The 20,300-nt window shown below is 41.2% G+C and overlaps 1 protein-coding gene across 19 annotated transcripts in view; it reads left to right on the forward strand.

Annotated features, from left to right (window-relative positions):
• The window catches only part of DOCK9 (dedicator of cytokinesis 9), a 113,475-nt gene extending 111,967 nt beyond the window's left edge, over positions 1-1,508 (forward strand). For all 19 annotated transcript variants that reach the window (XM_061361056.1, XM_061361062.1, XM_061361074.1 and 16 more), the window contains one exon: positions 276-1,508. In XM_061361056.1, coding sequence (XP_061217040.1) covers positions 276-398 — 123 coding nt within the window. In that variant the 3' untranslated portion in view covers positions 399-1,508. The remainder of the gene's footprint in view (positions 1-275) is intronic.
• Positions 1,509-20,300: the final 18,792 nt, after the last annotated feature.

Below are 20,300 nucleotides of genomic sequence, written 5' to 3' on the forward strand. Positions count from 1 at the left end.
TAACACAAGAAATGAGAGAAGCTATCCAAGCTTCCTCTGCAGAGGAAAGTATAATACCTAAATTAGAACTGATATTGGAGAAATAACTAATGGCCTCCTAAATGTAGTAGAGAATGGCTGAAAAGAGTAACCATCCTCAGAAAGATGTCCCCTGCTCATGAGAACATCCTGGAAAGTTGAGTGGGTGAGAAGCAAGTTACAAAATTGGCTAGCTGTTTTATAAATGTTTGTGTCATTTTGCAATATTTTGGTAAATACGTGTTTTCCATTTTAAGATTACTCCTGTTGAAGAAAAGGCCAGCGTTATGCCGAATTCACTACACATTTTCAACGCCATAAGTGGAACTCCAACAAGCACAACAGTTCATGGGATGCCCAGTTCTTCTTCAGTTGCATGATTGTTTTGTAAAGGAAAGTCTGTTTGTTTTTTTTAAAGTATGAGGATTTGCTTCATTGATGTGCGAACTCAGGATGATTTGGAAGCTAAATGTTCGGCACGTGCAAGCTGTATAATCCATACGAATGTCTGAGCACACTTAGCAAATAGCAGTTACTGGTTAATAATCTTTTAGAGTAAGGGAGGCACACATATATATTTTTAAATCTTACTGGTAACATTTAAAAGTATTAACAATGTCACTGCAGAAGTGTGTGTTGGAAAACTATAAAGTTGAAGTTAATTTCTCTTTTGCATTAGAAAGTATTATCAAGATGAATTGCACATTACAAAAAAGTGTTGTGGGATGTAATTTTGCAGATGTAACGTTCAAGTGTTCTTTTTGTGTATGGCACATAGAGATTGATTCCAAGTACAAGAACTATTTTGAGGCTAGACAGAGACACTAGTTTTTTGGGTTTAATGGAACTGACAATAGTAGTTTTTGTACCATTTGGCAAATTGTTGTGCTTTATTTTATACCTTGTTGCATTTTGGAGGTATGTGAGCTTAGATCTTATTAAACAACTAAATACAACCAAAGGTCTGTATTAATGAACACTGACTTATACTAAAATATCAATAGTAGTAAATTGTTATGTACATATTGTTTGTTAATACAGTCCGTACAGTCTGTACATAAATGTATTACATTTCTAAGCATTTTTTAATATTCATACCAGCTGTTATCCTTCTGCTTTCAGTTTATTGTGAAAATCCGCTCATTCCAAGTATATGCAGACTTCACAGTTCATTATTCCTGTATATAAATAAGTGCAATATAAAGATGTATACAGTCTTTGCTATGTTAGGTTTATATGCAGTTATTAAAAGAAGAAAACTTTTTTGCCAAAGCAATGGAGTATGTAATTGGTAATCATGGTTACTGTGGTAAATGGTGGTATAATTTAAAGCTTTTTCCATGTTCTTATTCTTTTAAGACATTAATTTAGTAATTTTATATTTGGGGGAAATAAAGGTTTTTAATTTTATTTAACTGGAAGCACTGTTCTGCTGTAATTAAACATTCCGTACTACATCTATATTAAAAGGAAAAAGGTAGTTACTTTTCTCACTGTGTGCTCTGGTTTTTATTTTAGATGTGTCCCTGGAAGCTTGATAAGGAAAAAAAAAACAAACTGGCTTTTTGCAGCTTAAGTATGAGATAAGATGCAGGCACTTCTGGGGTTTATTTTGTGTTCCGTGTCAATGAAGGGAATTTGGTTATTAGTTAAGACATTGTTTTTGGATCCATCACATTTGACTCAAATTACATGTTGCAATAGCTAAAAATTGTTACTAACCAGTATAGTTAATATTTGGAAGTCTTTGAAACTTTACATCACATGACAGTAGAAATCATCTTTTCCTTATGATCTTCTGGAAGGTAGGTCTGTGGAGAGGAACCTGGGCTGTCCCTCTCCCTGTGCTCTTGTGACCAAGAAAGCCAATGGCATCCTGGGCCAGCAGGTCCAAGGAGGTGATTCTCCCTCTCTACTCAGCCTCGGTGAGGCCACGCCTGGAGTACCGTGTCCAGTTCTGGGCTCCCCAGTACAACAGAGAAATGGAGCTCCAATAGCAAGTCCAGCAAAGGCTACTAGAATGATTAAGGGTCTGGATCATCTCGTACATGAGGAAAGGCTGAGGAAAGCCTGCAGACGAAAAGGCTCAGGGGGATCTGATCAATATGTATAAGTACCTGAAGCGAGGGTGTCAAGAGGATGGGCCAGACTCTTCTTGGTGGTGCCAGGCAATGGAACTAGAGGCATTGAGCATAAACTAGAACACAGGAAGCTCCACCTGAACGTGAGGAACTTCTTTACTGTAAGGACGACTTAGCTTTGAAATAGTTGCCCAGAGAGGTTGCAGAGTCTCCTTCCAAGAGCCATCTGGACACAGTCCTGAGGAATGGGCTCTAGATAACCCTGCCTGAGCAGGAAGGTTGGACTTGGTGAGCTCTGGTGATCTCTTCCAACCTCAGCCATTCTGTGAATCTGTGATATGGTTTACTGTCATTTTCTGCAGGTAGCATGAAACTCATCTGTTGCCATTACTCATAGAAGGTTTTTCCAGAACAGCTTATCCTGGCAGTGGAAGCCTGGATAACTTTGCTTTGTCCAATTATATTTCTAGAAAAAAAAAATTCTGTTTGTGTAAAATCCTTTTCCTTAAAGGGAAAAAAAAAAACCAAACAAAAACAACCAACAACAAACCAAAAGCAACAACAAAAAAACCTAACCAAAAACTGGACAAATGCTTCCAAGGAGTGAACCCACCATGCTGTGTTAAAAGAAGTCCCTTTTCTCCCCTCTACCCTATACCCTTTTACTTTTTCGTTCATTTTTGGAAACAGGTGTAAAAATACTTTGTTATCTACCAATGTAGTCATTTTCAAGGTATTTCATTATTAGAAAAAGATGTCCTCTAGAGTTGTTTTGCGATATGAATAGGTCAGTATAAATATATTAATAGAAGTTGCAGCCATCATGGTGACTTCTTGCAATGACCCCATTTTTTCTAACTTGCCCTTTGCCCTGGGAGCAGAACTGACAGTTTCCTACAGTTGTACACCACCTTTTCCACAGAGACCTGACAAAATCATATGTGCTTACCAACCTATAAATGTAGTACGTATTTGTAATTCAGCATGTTATCTATGTGTGTTTACATACACCTACAGAAGTGTTAACTGTTGTCTTACTAAAAGTTGGCCTATGAAAAATAGTGAAATGTAGTTGATAGTTAATGATTATCATGTGTTTAAACCTAGATACTTTGTTTATAATCTGAGATGATGCATTTTTGTGAGAACACACACCCTCTAGTGTTCTGTTTTGATTTTACATATGCTAAGATTATAATTATTGGGGTTTACCTCTGAATAGTTCATTCTCTACCAGCCTCCCTTTTCTGCTGTTACTTCTGCAACATGTATGTTAAGGATCTAATATGGGTTATTTTATTTACAAAGACTTGGGCTTTGTAGTGGTTTTGGCTGGAATAAAGTTCCTTTTCTTCGCAGTAGGTGGCATGGGGCTATGTTTTGGATTCGTGCTGGAAAGTGTTGATAACCCGGGCATGTTTTGGCTGTTGCTGAGCAGTGCTTGCACAGTGTCAAGGCCTCTTCTGTTTCTCACCACCCCACCAGCAAGCAGGCTGGGGGGGGCGGGGGGGGATGACACGCACAAGGAGTTAAACCACAACAGTCCTTTTCGCCTTGCTGTGCAGGGTAGCACTTGTGTTTTGCCTGGGAGAACTATAAAAGCACTGGCCTTGAGCCTAATCTGGTGTTTGGGCCCTGCACGGTTACTGTCCCTGTAGTTAAGGTCTCATGAAGACTGTTAACCATTACACTTTTTCCCTTTTCTTCACCAAAAACCAATTGGTGGATGAAACAGAGAATGGCACCATCCCCTTCTTTTCCTGTGGGGTAGATGTTTTCTCCCGTTTTACAGTAACTCTTCAGTATCTTGAACATCCTCAGGCAACCAAAATACTTTCATGGCAAGAATGTTTCCAGCTTTTCCTAAAGTTAACCAACTGTTCAGGAATATCACACAGGGATATGTCCCACAGCAGCCATCTGGTTATGGGAAGCAAGGCACGTGGGAGACTATGGGTGCATAACAAATGTAACAATGATGTTATAAATATTTTTTAAAGTAATATTTAATGAAGTGGAAGGATTTCAAATAAAGCTGTATTTAGAAGAGCCTGGCTGTCAATGAAAATACCTAGTCTAGTAAGCCAATAAGTGTGTTTTCTGATACCCACTTTCATCTTTTTGTTTTCTTTGTGGGAAGACTCCAGTGAACAGAAGACGTGTAAGTCACCGTCTCTCAGAAGGCTCTCTGCTGAAGTTTGGCAAGACTGGAGTGCTATGTTTTTTGTGAACTGCTCAGATGAGGGGTCCCGGTGCTTCTTGGGCTAAGGGGAAGACATGGAAACTTCCGGCAGATAACAACTGATTTCAGTTCTCTCTCTGATATTTATAGAAGTGACCATTTTAACACCTTTAAAATATTTTGATGGTGGCTTTTGCCTTTCTCTGAAGTTTTATATATATCATATATATTATATATATGAATGTATAATAAGTTAGAATCATAGAATAGAATCATAGAATAGTTAGGGTTGGAAAGGACCTCAAGATCATCAAGCTCCAACCCCCCTGCCATGGGCAGGGACACCTCACTCTAAAGTTATTTAAAAGCCATTTAGTTTCTAAATATCTTTTGGTCTTGACACAATTTATATAGAGAGATTAGGCAGTGTTTCTCTTTCAAGCCAATAGTAGTAGATATTAGGGGATTTTTTATAGCATTTTCTGTTTGAGGAGGAGTTCTGTAATTTCTGCTCTTGATGCACAACTTGCAGTGCTTGCTTGGTTCTTTTTGAACTTTGTCTTTCTCTGTCCCATAAGATCCGTTGATACTGGGTACTGAAAGCACATGTAGCTTCTTGGGGTGGTGGATTTTGTATCTAGTGCTCTATAATCTTTCTATGTTTGTCACTGTGATATCAGACTCCAAAAAATGTGAACATTTGACTTGACAAGTTAAGATAGGGGACATGAAAATAGTGAACAAAATTGACAGAACTGCAACTGAGATTTTTAATACACAATAAATGTTCTTTTAAATGAGTTAGGTTTCCATTTAATGTTTGAAGAATTGGCATAAGGTTCAACCAGCTTTACACAGACACAACTTTCAAATTAATGAAAGGAGACATCAGGGTTTTTTTCAAATATATGAGGAAAACCAGATGTCTTCCACTCCAGAACAGACACCAGACCATACACAAAAAATTGCTGGTAACCGCTGAATAAGTGCGCTCGAGGTGGCTTTTAGGGTTTGGATAATGGGATCTGAAGCCTGGAAGGAACCTGAACAGATTTTGCTCTAGTCAACGCTGTTAGCACAACTACCAGGAGACCTGAAGCTGCTTGGTTGAGCTGTTGAGTAATGTGATTTTTTTTTAATGGCATGATCTGTAAATGGGAGAGATAAGAAGTTCCCAGGGACATACAGATAACTGTAGGAAAAGGCCCTTAGTGGAGCAGAACTGTCCAGTTCATTGCTCGTTCTGTAACTGAAAACTGCAAAGAAACCTTCGGGAGAGACAAGTCCACAGCTACATTTCATTTAATAAAGCTGTAGCAGCCACCTTAACCATAGGGATCAATAACAAGGCATGTAAGTGTGACGAACGCCTTTTATAATACATCTAATGAAATGAAAGAATTGTCAACATGACTATTTAGACTTTTAAAAGGCCTGTGAGAAGAAAGAACACCTCTGTTCCTCCATCAGCAGCCTGCTGAGGGTTTTGGGTTTTTTTCAGATGGCTTAAAACAATTTTTTCATCATCAGTGGTGATGAGTCCTAGTTCTGCACCCATAATTTGAAATAGCAGAATATTTTCTCATCACAGTGCATATAAATGCATAACAAAGCCTTGAAACAATTTATTTAACTATAGAGGAGGTGACATCCTACACTAAAACTGTTGCCTGTTCTGGAGGCACTGATAAGTCCAAACCACAGGAGCAGAAGTAGAAATGAGGGAGTGCACCGTCTGGTAAAGCCTGAGGCAGCAACATGTTGGCTGAGAGCTGTGTTGTTAAAGCTCAGGACTGGATGATTAACTTGCTGTGCACATCTGCCAGGGAAGATGACTCACAGCCAGTAGTAAAATATGCTTATCACAATAAGCTTGTATTAAACCACTGTAGCCAACAATACACAGCCAGCTTGGATTATAGGTTACTGTAATTAAATAATTGCCACACTGGATTTTGGTGCTTGTCCAGGAGCCAATGATCAAAACTTGAAACTATTTGTTACCAATTGGCAGAGGTAACCCTGCAATTACTTTTTACATTTTATTCCAAAAGAAGTGAATCTGTTTAGCTTGGTAATTAAATAAGTGGGTGGCAACCAGAAGCTTTGACTGGATGGTTCAAAGCTGTGACAGCAAGAGAGGAAACACTTCTGCTTTGTGACAAACTGAGGATAGCAATGAAATACACTTATAAATCGAATATTTAAGTGTTAAAAAGAGGAAATGGAAATCAAAGTGCAGACAATTGCTAAGGAATTTAGGATGTTGATTGGAACAATTTTCCTCAGGCGGATGAAGATATTAAGGTATTTTGCCAAAATACTTGCTAGCTGCAATAGCCTCATTACTAGTAGGTGGTCAAAGGTTAAACTGTGAAGCGTGGGTATGTTCAGAGTGGTTATGTTCTATTGTTAGAAACAGTAACCAAAATGTAGTGTGTGGTGTCCCTGCTCATGGCAGTACATAAGAGTTGACCAAAAGGTGCTGGCCTGCTAATATTCCTTCGAAAGAGATGTCTGAGCACAGGAATTTGGGAATAATGTTCACATTGTCCTGTTATTCAGAGAAAGCATGTGGGATGGTGATCTGCTGGTTGCCATGGTGCTGGTGTGAAACACCTCACTGGGAGGTCTATTAACAGAGAGGTAGAATAGGCTTACACAGAAAAGAGGTCTGGTCAAAGAGCTATACTCCTTTGCAGACTGTAGAGGCTATTTTGTAGTTCATTGACTGTGTGCAGTAGGAAATTAATGTGACAAAATTCAACTCGAGACCAGAAGGAAAGGGAAGGCAGCATTTATTTTAAACAAAACAAATCTCAGTCACTCACGTTGACTCATGAATTTCACCCAATCCTATTCTCACACCCATATGCTCATGAGCACCAAGAAGCCCATGTCCAAGCAGCCAGGCCAGGCAGGCTGAGATCCCCATGAAAGACAAGGAATGGTGGCTTTTGACTAAACATCGTGTCATGGTGGGTCTTCTTTCACAGTCAAAACCTTCTTCAGTGTGCTGGTTTTGGCTTGTATAGAGTTGATTTTCTTCACAGTAGCTGGCATGGGGCTATGTTTTGGATTTGTGCTGGCAATGGTGTTGATAGCACAGGGATGTTTAGCTGTTGCTGAGCAGTGCTTGCACAGAGTCAAGGCCTTTTCTGCCTCTCACCCCACCCCACCAGCGAGCAGGTTGGGGGTGCACAAGAGGCTGGGAGGGGACACAGCCAGGACAGCTGACCCCAACTGACCCAAGGGATATTCCACACCATATGGTGCCGTGGTCAGCATATACAGCTGGAGTGAGAGTGGTTGGCCAGGGCAGCAGTTACTCAGGGACTGGCTGGGTGTCTGTCAGGTGATGGTGTGCAATTAGGCTTTTGGCAGCAGTGGGGTTTTGGGGTTTGGGTTTTTTGTTATTTACTTTTTCTTTTCGGGGGTGGGGAGATGGATTATTTTGGCTTGGTTTCTGTTTTAATTAATAAACTATCTTTACCTCAACCCACGAGTTACCACATTTCTACTCTTCTGCTTCTCTCCCCTATCATACTGGGAGTGGGATGAGTCAGCAGCTGTGTGGGGCTGAGCTACTGGCCAGGGTTAAACCGTAACAGTCACCCCAGTATTTATAACCTTCAGCTATTACAATCTGATTTTCCATCATAACCTTGTTTACCTCTCCCCCCCCCCACCAAGATGTAGGGATGGTTGCTACCTGTTTTTTGTGTTTCCTCACTGGGCTATCTTCATGGCTACAGCCTTTCTTCCTGCTGGGATAACAAGCGGTGGACTGGCATACAATGTGTGCTGCAACCCTGCTGCCATCCTCCTGTTACTGGACCTAGGGTCTCCTGCTGTAGCATTACCGAGCTTAGGCCTCCTGCTCTTGATGTAAACACCATGTCTCTCAGTATTCACCAGTTTAACTGCTGTTAATCACATCCTTGGTTATCAATTCATGCTGTTCCTTCAATCCTTGCTTCTTCTCACGCTTTCATATAAATTATTCTCACTCGTATTTCATTCAAGCCATTCTTAACATTTCTGTTTCAGCGCCCTTCAGCACCACAAGTTAGTTCAATGTGAGTCGGCCATTATGGCCAGATGCTCAAATGCAGCCTGGCAAATGCCATTAGAAAAACAAATGGAGCTGCTTTCTAGAAGACTTTGCAAAAGTATTGGTGGTACTATTCAGCATTTTCACTGGTATTGCAGAAACAAGTGTTTTAAACAAACTGCCAATTTAAATTGCATGAAAACAAAGGTCGATCTCTTGATTTGATTTGCTCCAAACTAGGACTTTTAAACATAGTATGCTAGTGTTATCACCTACAAAGTCATACTTATAGGAACAAGAAATGGTGGTTCTATCCCCTACCCTACAGTGAAACCACTGTGAAACTACTCTGCTACTGGGTAGATACTGGGGCTGAGGTTTTAAAATGTTGACATGAAGAATTTATAAAAGATTCAGAAAAGCCTAGGTTTGAGGAACAGAGGAAATTCTTATATGGTAGGAGACCTGGGGGAGAGCATTTCAACTTACCAAGTAGAAAATTGGGAAGGGTGTACAATACAAGAGGATAGTGGATGCTGCAAGGCTTTTTTAATGTGGCTAAGGATGATAGAACAGAGATTGAATGCTGAAGCCAGGCAAATTCATTAATCAGGCTCTCGATTCAAATCAGGCTGTTAATCCCCATTAACCACTACATTGAACACTACTAATAGTGCTGAACTCCAAAGGTGTGGGTGCCTTCTGTCTGATATTCTTCACAGTAAGGGGGTGTTATTTATTTAATTACTTTTTTCAGGTATAGGAAACCTGTGGTACACAGCCCAAGCTCTGTGCATTAGTTCAGAGCAAATGGTCCTTGTTAGGTCTGAATGCTGTAGCCAGGATTTGAAAAAGTAGGAAATCACCAGAAACCTGGAGAGGGACTTTTTACAAGTGACAGGGACAAGAGGAAGTGACTTTAAACTGAAAGAGGAGAGATTCAGATTAGATATTAGGAAGAAGTTCTTTACTATGAGCGTGCTGAGGCACTGGCACAGGTTCCCCGGAGAAGCTGTGGCTGCCCCATCCCTGGCAGTGTTCAAGGCCAGGTTGGACGGGGCTTTGAGCAACCTGGTCTAGTGGAAGGTGTCCCTGCCCATGGCAGGGGGTTGGAACTGGATGAGCTTTAAAGTCCCTTCCAACCCAAACCATTCTGTGATTCTGTGACACAAGAAAGGAAAATCTTGAGTTAAGTTAGTGTCATCCAGCTTTGTGACCTTCCTTCAGGCCTAGCTCCTCCCTTACTGTAATCTTGATTCTTGAGAGCATCTTCACTAGGAGAGCTGAGCCACTAAATTAAAAAATGTTTTTATTTTATCATCTTTATTCCTTCTGTATGTCCTGATTACAAAATATGTCAGATGGCTGTAAAAAAAACCCCAAAACATATAGTTGCAACAATAGAAATTAAATAGCAGGTTAAAAAGTGTCTCTCACTTCATATGATTCCAACTTCACCCTGATAGAAAATGCAGCAACACCTGTTAGGAGGATGTGGCAATGGTTTCATAATGTACAACCATATTGCATAACAGCCAGAGTGAAAAATACATGTTTGATCTTGAGAATGGAAGAGATAAGCCAAGTGCAGTATATCCTTTCTGCCTGGACTGACCTTTCAACCTGAGTTTTGTGCCAGTTAATTTCAGCTGTTGGACTGCTGAGATACTGCTGGTGCTTGGTTCTGTCTGTACAATAGCGTACCTTAGATAAGGTCGCCCTTGTGGGATTCTGCTCACTGGTTTTTGTCCTCATCAGTCCTTCTGCAAGCCCCAGTCTCTGAATGCTCTTCTTTGGCTGTCCTCCTTTTTCTTCAGGTATCACAGTATCACAGTATCACAGTAGGTTAGAGATTGGAAGGGACCTCAAAAGATCATCTAGTCCAATCCCCCTGCCGGAGCAGGAACACCTAGATAAGGTTACACAGGAACGTGTCCAGGCGGGTTTTGAATGTCTCCAAAGAAGGAGATTCCACAACCTCCCTGGGCAGCCTGTTCCAGTGTTCCGTCACCCTCACTGAGAAGAAGTTTCTTCTCAGGTTTAAGTGGAACCTCTTGTGCTCCAATTTGTATCCATTACCCCTTGTCCTTTCATTGTTTGCCACTGAGAAGAGCCTGGCTCCATCCTCGTGACACTCCCCTTTATATATTTATATACACTAATAAGGTCACCCCTCAATCTCCTCTTCTCCAAACTATAGAGACCCAGCTCCCTCAGTCTTTCCTCATAAGGGAGATGCTCCACTCCCTTAATCATCTTAGTTGCCAGGTCCAGTGGCTTTGTTCTGGCCAAACAAATAATAGTCGATTTCCCTGAAAATAAGCCATTTAGCCAAAGCCCTGTGCTGTGTTCAGCTCCTCTTTTGTTTGTTTTCTGAGCCTGAATGTTCACTGCTGCTGTGACGGGTGCTTTTAGAAGATACTGGATTTCTTCTGTAGTAGGCCATGATTGCCCTGTGAAACATCTGTGGTCTCAGCTGAGTGCAATGAAACACCTTTTCTGGAAGGTTTTGCAAGGCTCCAGATAAGCTCAGCAAGGGTTACTGGTGGGAGTAACTCTTCAAGTCTTGGGCAGGTACCCACCATCAGCTGTTCTCAAGTTAACCATAAAGGAAAATTCAGTTTGAGTATTAACGAAACCAGCTATAGCAGAGAGGCCTCGTTGGGAGTCTGTGTTATCTGATAACAGACAGAAAAGGAAGTTGTTCTAATGGGACGCAAAACCAGGAACTGCTTGTTGTCTCCAGAACTGTAAGTGAATGAATGTGGGAGTGAGACAATGGTACCTTGTTCTTAGACCACGTTTCCTTTTAGAACATGTTCTCAAAAAGATAATGAAAATAATCTTTTTCAATATGAGGATGAATATATTTGTGGATACCTCCTATTGGGACACACCAATAAGTATCAGCAAGGTGGCAACAAATAAGCAACTTGATTTTATTAGAAAGGAGGTCACAAAGTACAAAGCTACCCCATACATATACCCTAATGAAACAGGTATCCCTGTTTCTTAAAGAGAAGATGCAGATAAATCTTTTCTGCTTGGACAGACTTGATTTTTCACTATAAACAAAAGACAGGTATTACTGCAGCAGTAGCAATACTTGGTAAAGAAAGCATTTCTTATCAGTACTACCTTCATAAAAAGGAGGGTTAATAGTGTAGTAAAAATTGGTGTTAATAAAGAACTGCTTTGTAATAACAGTATACAAGCTTAACTTACATGCTTTGAAGTTACATATAGAAGTTTAACTCCAGTCTTGAGCAGATAAATGTGGGCTCCGTTGTAGTACTTCCTTCATCTGAAGCATCTGCAATTCTAGAGGGATAAGCCTGGGTTAACTTCTGACACACAGACTGATCCTCAGCCACTCCAGTTCAAGTGATTTGTGTCGCTTATGCTGCATTTGTTTGCTGGAAGATGATTTTATAGCCTGATACTAAAATGCTCAAATGTCTTGTGGACTTTCCATAATAATGAGCGCTTCCATTTTAGGCTATTTCCTTATAGAGCTTTTACCTATAATTAGGAGTGTTTAAAAGAGCTTTGCTCTCAACCAGACATAATTGCTTGTTTATGTAAGAAAGCAGTATATTGCAGGCTAGTCTCTTCTGCATCCGTTTCCAAACAAACAAAAAAAACCTGAGTAATTCATTCTGCTTGTGTGCCCATTCCCTTTTAGGGTTTATTCTTTTTCTTTCTTTTCAACAAAGATGGCTGCTCTACATTGGGTTTGCATCCTGAGGGCCCGTTTCCATTATAGAGAACATTTTCTGTGTAGTGTATCTGTCATATAGTGTATCTTTTCAAAGAAAGATTTTCCTGTAGTATGTGTGTGGGATCACAGGACTTACAATGTGCTGACTCCATGATCTCACTATAAGAAGACTTAGACAATTCTGTATGCAAGGTATCATCATATTATACAGCATTTTTAGGGTAAAGAAGTAGAAAATTATCTGTGTGAAAATCTGATCAATATCTGCAAAAGTTTATAACTTCTGGTTTTATGAACGGAAAAAATAGGTTATTCACTGAAGTTTCAGTGGGTAAATAGACCCCTCACTACAAGAGATACTGAGTTGCTGGAGTGGGTCTAGAAAAGGGCAACAAAGCTTGTGAAGGGTCTGGAGCACAAGCTTCATGAAGAACAGCTGAGGGAACTGGGGTTTTTTAGTCTGGAGAAAAGGAGGCTCAGGGGGAATCTTATCACTCTCTACAACTACCTGAAAGGAGGATGGGAAGTGGAAGTGGTTGGTCTCTTCTCCCAAGTAACAAGCATTAGGACAAGAGGTAATGGCCTCAAGCTGCACCAGGGGAGGTTTAGACTGAATATTAGGGAAAATTTCTTCATCAAAAGGGTGGTCAGGCATTGGAGGCATTCTCCTTGAGAGGAGGAAGCAAAGAAGATTAAAGTCCCGCTGATGGAAAAGGACCCATCTACTAGCGTTTACTGTTCTTTAAAACATTAGTTCAGATGCAGCTATCAAAGATGTTTTCTGTCTAGAGCTGCTAGAAAGCGAGTCTTTTCGTTCACTCTTTGCAGGACAGCTTTCAGTACTGAAATTGCAGGCAATTTAATTACAGAATGAAAATCTCTGCATTCTGATGCTACTTCTCTGATAAGGACAGTGCTAGAAGGCGATGGACAATCCTTTTTGTCTTTCTTTAAGTCTTCTCAACTGTCTTTCATTCAGTTGTTGAGATGTCCAGGACAGAGATTGTTGCTTCTGACAAATTAAATATGTTCAACACATAGGAGTAACGTGTACTTAAAGAAACAGCTGGGTGCATTCCAACAAGGAGTGTATCCAGAGCAGGAAAAACTCCTGCCATTTGGAGTGGGCACCTGTTAAGCTCCCGGGTTTTGCTTTTGGTCTGACCTGAAATTATTCTAGACTCCCTGTGTTCCTACAGGGTGCATTTGAGAGGCTGTGCTTTCCCTCCCAATTCACACTCCAAAGCTTCCCCACAACCTTGTGTTAAGAAATAAATTAATCTGACTATAGTTATAACATTATCTGCAGGTAGAGGTTGCAGAGTCTGTTGGTACTTTCTGGGCCCTGAAAACTGTGTCCCCATGAAAACTATTGTTAAAATACCTAAAATGATCGCATTTCACTTCATCTTCAGGAGCGTGAATCTTTCCAGCAAAATTCTTCATGGTTTTCTAAAAAAACTTTTTCTTGTCATTAGGTAGGTTCCATGTAATTCTGGTTCCTCTTGAAGGCTGTCTCCTGCTTCTTGGAAAACTCATTACGCTGAGGGAAGCAGCGAGTAACCCAGCAGGACAACCTGACACGCAGGACTAGGTTATTTATGTGCTGTAGTTTCAGTTTATGAAACATGTTATGTAATTTCAGGTGGTTTATATACATGGCATTGTAACCTTACCTTTGTATTGAATGCATTTTACTCAGGTGTCTTTGCAAGAAGCAAAAAGCTGTTGCTGGTTTGTTTCTGATGTCGATTTTCGGTGAGGTTTTGTGGTTGGTTTTCTTCTTTCTTTTCAAAATCTCCCCCTCCCTTAAGGGGAAAATGGGTGGAGCTATTAGCAGGAAGTGTAAGCAGATCCAAGTAATAGCAAATACTGAGCTTTCTGAGCATGAGAAGGGAAGGGGGCACCCCTGTTTTAGAAGCTGAAAAAGGAAGTGATTGAGTTGTCTTGTGTTGCTTATGGGGAATCAAACACCCAAGAGAGTGCCAAGAACAAGAAAATGAGAACAGAACTGCACAGGCCAATAACAACATCTCTTTTCTTTTTTAATTTGGACAAGTATTAAAAAATCAGGAGGCCAAATAGAGAAGGGTAAAGGTGCTACTGGAAAAGGCCAAAGAGAAGCAGAGAGACAGGTAAGCCCTTAGGAATGCTGCAGTGTGCCCGTGATGCTTCTGTTGCTTCATGGGTGAATCCGTATTGTCCAGTGCCGTCTCAGTATTTCTTGTTGCCATAGACCAAACTCCATTTTGCAGGAGCTGGGGTCCAAATGAAGGCCTGAAAGTGCAAATGGCAGAGCAGGAAGGGTGAAAGGGATTTGTAGGCTGGGGATGCTTCACAACGGAAGATGATGGGGAGGGTTTGGGGTGGGTGTTCACAGATGATGAAGGACCTGGCATGATGAATTTCATTGATGCTGTAGCAACAAGAGGTTCTCTTTTTAAGCACCACTTACTCAGATTAGTGAGCTAGAGATGATCCTGTTACTCTCTTCGGGCCCTGTTCCCCTTCAGTGTGGGATCCCCACCACCTCTTCTAGCCCTTTCGTCCATTACACTGTTCCTTCCACCCAAACTTCCCTCCCACTGACCCCTTTAAACACAGTATGCTGCCATAATCCAGTTGAGCCCTGGGTGTTTGGATCTTTCCATAGTCACAAAACTGACCAAGATTTCTAAGATTAAATACAAAAACTCACTTTCTAGTGACTTCACAAGACAGTAGTGAAATAAATTAATCTATTGAAATTTATTTGCATATTAAATTCTGTCAGGTAATGCTGATAAAGTTTTCATTTAATCTGAATGAGATACAGTAGAACTATAAGCAATAGAAAGAAGGAAGCTTTGTAAACTATGGTGAAAATATCACTCTTCAGTTCCTAAATACTGGGTCAGTTTAACTCTAGTCTTTAAACGTGCTTGAGTCAAAGCAGAGATTGGTCAAGAGATGACACTTGAACATGCGTTGTGCAGTCAACAACGTGATTCATTTTGTAGGGCTGGTTGCACAAGCTGACAAGATAATCCAACCAGCCCTAGCAGCTGCTGTGCTGCTGACACTCAGAGATACTGTCCTTAGGAAAAAAGTGTAGTTAAATATAAAGTTAAGCACAGTTTGTCTGAAAACATAGAATCACAGAATAGTTAGGGTTGGAAAGGACCTTAAGATCATCAAGTTCCAACCTGCCTGCCATAGGCAGGGCACACAATGCAACAAAAAGCTAAAAGATTCACTCGAAAAGTCAGGTCTCATAACATGAATCTGAAGTTTCTGAAAGGCAATATCAGTGTGGAGGTACAAAGAAAACAAATTGGTGATGGAATGGTTAGATGGTTTCAATATGCTTTGAACAACATCCAGCAAACTTGCTGCATTGCCTTAGGAGAGAGAGGGTGATATTGTGGGTCAGGTAAATTCAAATGTAATATGAAGAAAGGCAGAGGTATGTAATTCAAAATAAAACTTCCACCACCCAATGAAAGGCCTGAATCTTTATTTATACCTTTGTTTTTATCTTTTCTTCTTTAATACAGTTACATGCTTCGAAGGTGTGTATTTCTCTGCAGTAGGAAGGAATACATAAAGTGTTTGAATTCTGTCCTATTTCCCCTACCAGCTGCCCTTAATACTTACACTAACTCTTCTGTTTGTCTACCCCACATACTTGCTGGGAGTGCCCTTTCTTGGCAGGCGAGAATCTCCCAGCCTCAGAGATGGATTGCACAAGGTCTGACAGTAACTCATCACCAAAACTAGGATTCCTCTGTGTGTTTCTGTTCCCCCAGTCTCATGGCCTGATGCGTTGCACAGGTACAACACAATGTGTGCACTCTGTATTTGACTGTGACGCATAGTACAAAGGTTAAGGCTGAAGGCTGGACCCACCAAGGCACTTCAAGGGAAGTCTGATCTCTAAGTCCAAAATCAAGATTTATAACACCTCCTTGCAACTGTCAGCTAACGCTGGTTTCCATACAGACCTGCGCTTCCAGAACTGAAGTTTTCTGTTAAATCAAGGCTTTGCTCTAAACACTGTCCCTTCAGATTCCCCAAGGGAGAAACTGTGGAGGAAAAGAGCAGCAAAGGTGTTGCCATGATGGAGATAGATACAAAGAGGAAGTGGACAATCCCAGCTCAGTGGGGACATTCCTTGCTTCTCCTGATGGATTGCATCTACTTTTGATAGATGTCTGTGTGAGGCTTCTTCCCCTTGCTGGTAATTCACCCTGTGCTCTCCTTGTCAATAAAAATACAAGTGAATGTAGCTGGCTCTACAGAGAATACAGTGTTATCAGAGTAAACAAACTGGAAATAAAACGCTCTGAATTATTGACCTCAAGTTATGTTTTCAACCAAAATAAAAAATCCAAGCCCACTTTTTTGGCAGAAGTAACTTTACATTATATTGTATACCATTAACTCGTTGGGTCTACCTCTGCTATGTTATCTTTGCATGTTGCTGCAGGCTCCGCTAAAGGAGCCAAAGGTTTTTGGCATCAGTCTGGGGCAGCTCCAGGTAAATACAGTTGATGTAGTAATTACTTTATTTATGTGCAAGTCTCTGTTCTAGCTCCTGCTTCCCCCTCCACCCACACCTTCAGTGTGTGTACAGACAGACCTGCCAGAGAACCCAAGTCCCTCCTGGGCCACAGAGCATGAACTCTTCCCCTTTTTCTGGGGAGGAATAGCTGCCAGATGCTGCAGAGCTGGGCTGGCAGGCTGGGTTGGTAGAAACTCCCCTTTCTCTGCACAGTTTAGCAAACTTCTGAAGTAGCAAGTCTATATGTTTTGGGGCCAAAGTTACTCTCTGCATGGAAATTGAACATCTCAAATACCAAACCTGGTGTCACTATGGAAATCCACAGCACCTGGCAGCCGCATTGCTGGTGGCTGAATGCGGTTGAACTGCTACAGACCTCTTCTCAGAGACCCCTGGTACCCTCCTTCCCTGTGGTGCCCATCTCTTCCCGACCGTCCCACCAGTCATTTGCTCCACTGGCAAACCATGTCTCCAAGAAATAAAATAAGACACATTGCAATGAGAAAGGTCACAGCAAACAAATCCTGTTTTCTTTGTTATTTGAACGTTCATGGATTTAGTGGGATGCTTCAGTTCCATCAGAAAGTGCAGGTCGTCTCTGGAAGCCTTTTGTATACACCAGTCAATTCACTAACCACCTTTTTTCTCAGATTCCCTATTTGGAACGTGGGGATAAACTTTTCTTGGAAGGATACATTGTCTTGGGAGAGGTAGTTACTGGAAATCACTAGCGCTTAGCTTCTACCATCGTGAAAGCCAAATAAGTTGTAGTTATAGAGCAAAATGCATTAATCTTTATTCTTAATGGAATTAATGCACTACCTAAATCAGTTTTCAGCATCCCACCCAATACTGGCTATTCTGCAACAAACTGCACACTGTTGCAGTTTCTATGCTTCTTATAATTTTTCCAACCTAAAATACTGAGTCAAAAACTTTAATTAAGATTTATAAAATACACATATTATAAACAAATAGTAATTTGTCTATGTGTACCTAAAGATACTTCCATCTTAATTCAGGCTACTATCCTTAAATAACAAATAGTTGTTATCAGCTATTTTATACTATGGATTGATGTCACCAGTGTCCCTGAAATGATTGTGTTCTTCCTACCTACAAAAGACAAGGAAACAATCCTACTGACTTCCCTACTTTAACTGAGTGATGTTTTGTGGCATTTAACTAATAACAGAGCAAGGTACCCAGCAATTAAATTTCCCACCCATAGAGCCTAACAGTTGGTGCTAGGATATGGTCTTGGTGTCGTGGTTTAAGCCCAGCCGGCAACCCAGAACCATGCAGTCTCTCTCTCACTCCCCCCGCTTTTCTCCTGCCCCCCCACTCCTGGAGGGATGGGAAGGAGAATCGAAAGAATGGGTTGAGATAAGAACAGCCCAGTAACTAAGGTATAACACAAACCACTACTGATGCCACCAATAATAATAATGATAAGGGAAATAACAAGGGAAGAGAATACAACTGCTCATCACCCACCGACCGATACCCAGCCCAACTCGAGCAGTAATCTAGCCCTTCTGGGTAACTGCCCCCAGTTTATATACTGGGCATGACGTGCTGTGGTATGGAATACCTCTTTGGTCAGTTTGGGTCAGGTGTCCTGTCTCTGCTTCCTCCCAGCTTCCCCTCCTCCCTGGCACAGCATGAGACTCACAAAGTCCTTGGTCAGAGTAAACATTACTGAGCAGCAACTAAAAACATCGGTGTTATCAGCGCTGTTCCCAGGCCGAAAGTCAAAACGCAGCACTGCACCAGCTACTAGGAAGGAGAAAAATGACTGCTACTGCTGAACCCAGGACACTTGGAATAATGTGAGGGTTTAATCTGCACAGTTTACAGAAATCACATACTAATGTACTTTCTAATCACCAGCTGTGGTTTATACTTAAGTATTTGAAGTTATGTTCCCCAAGTTCTCAATTGTACCTTGAAAATGCACTCTGGTGAGTTCAGAGCTTTGTAAAAGAAAGCAGCATTACACCTTCGTCTTCACTCACTGAATATTTGACAGTCCTGTTGTGTTCTGAGCTCTCCTAGAAACTGAGCCTCTCTAGGGAACTCAAGTCCTCTGAGAACAAATTCTGTCCCTCCAATGACTACAGCCACAAAATAGTCCCACAGAGGTCAACCTCATGGCATGGGCTTACTGAATGAAAGCAGATTCCAATCCATTGCAGAAGTAGCTGTGAAGCAATTGTGTGGACTTTTATCTCTCTCTGTTGGGCTAATTAAAACACTGGTACTCAGTAGGGTAAATTCCTTACTAGTACTGCTAGGAGATTTCTGGGTTTGAGGTTTTTTCATTTGTGGTTTAAGATAGATCTTGAATATTGAAAGGCAGCATGAGTGGAAGCCAGGATGACCCAACTAGTCCATTTATCTCAAGTTGCTGAGAAAATAAGTTTTATCTTAATTTCTGCTTCCCACTGTACACCTATAGGGAAAACATCAGAGGCCTACTCTTCATTTCCACCAAATGCATGGGGAAATAAAGCATAGAAGGTGTGCTTGGGAGCAACTTGGAATTCCCATTCAACACTGTTGTTTGCGCAAGAGGAAGAGACTGAATGTTCAGGGAAGAAATGTCACCTTTAATTTCCTATTTTAACAGCTCAGAAATGGTAGTAGTATCTAATTATTTCTGCACATGAATGAGCTGTCAGTGATTTCAGGATTCTCTGCTGCACTACAGACTCCTTGTTTTGCTGGAGTAACCATAATAGAGAAACGCAACACTGCCTGCACTGTGTGGCCATACATCTCACAGAGCAGTGACATATGACTGGCATCAGCTGTGGCAGTGCAGCTTATACAGCAAGATTTGTGTTTCTTACAGGAGTATGTGCTATAAATATAGCTATGACCACCAGCTTGTTCTTCACCTTAAGAATTTATTCATGAATCTTAACAGTCAAGAGTATGGGTAACTACTTAAGAGGTCCTTTGAGCACATTTCTCCCATATAGACACAGTTTAAGAAATCCAGGTTCCTCTATAGCTATGCATCTCAGGTCAGAGCAGCCTTCTTTAGCGCCTGAAGTGCTGACAGCAGATATTCCACATTGCAGTATATTGCAATGCCTGTTTGATTTGTACCTCAGAAGAAATCAACCTGTTTGACAGCTAGGTGATTGTGAAGCGCATGCTGTGGGAGATGCCATTGGATTGATTGCATAAAACATAGGCCAGTGTAACACAGTATCAGGAAGCCTTGAAAAAGGATTTTATTCTTCTTTTTCCTGGCAATATCTACTAGTATTTTGCTGTTTCCATTACCTGAGTACATTCAAGTCTTGCTATTGTGCAGCTTCCTGAATCTGCTTTCCTTGCTGGCCTTGTACTCTGGCCATTCTCATGCTAAACTTCTCATCCATTTCTTTCATCCATATGGTTCAATAAGGTGCATGCATGAAATATACATCGTATTGTATTGATCAGTCTTCTACCGGCTTGCCCTGTAGTTTGGAGGCACATATGGCATGCAGGAGAGATGGAAGTGGGCTATAGAAACATAGACTCGCAGAATGGGTTGGGTTGGAAGGTACCTTAAAGCTCACCCAGTTCCACCCCCCCCTGCCACAGGCAGGGACACCTTCCACTAGCCCAGGTTGCTCCAAGCCCTATCCAGCCTGGCCTTGAGCACTGCCAGGGATGGGGCAGGCACAGCTTCTCTGAGCACC

This window comes from Neopsephotus bourkii, unplaced genomic scaffold (assembly GCF_033783945.1).
Source record: "Neopsephotus bourkii isolate Nb327-2 ecotype Australia unplaced genomic scaffold, CSIRO-AGI_Nbou_v1 NB_1052, whole genome shotgun sequence".
Lineage (NCBI taxonomy): Eukaryota > Metazoa > Chordata > Aves > Psittaciformes > Psittacidae > Neopsephotus > Neopsephotus bourkii.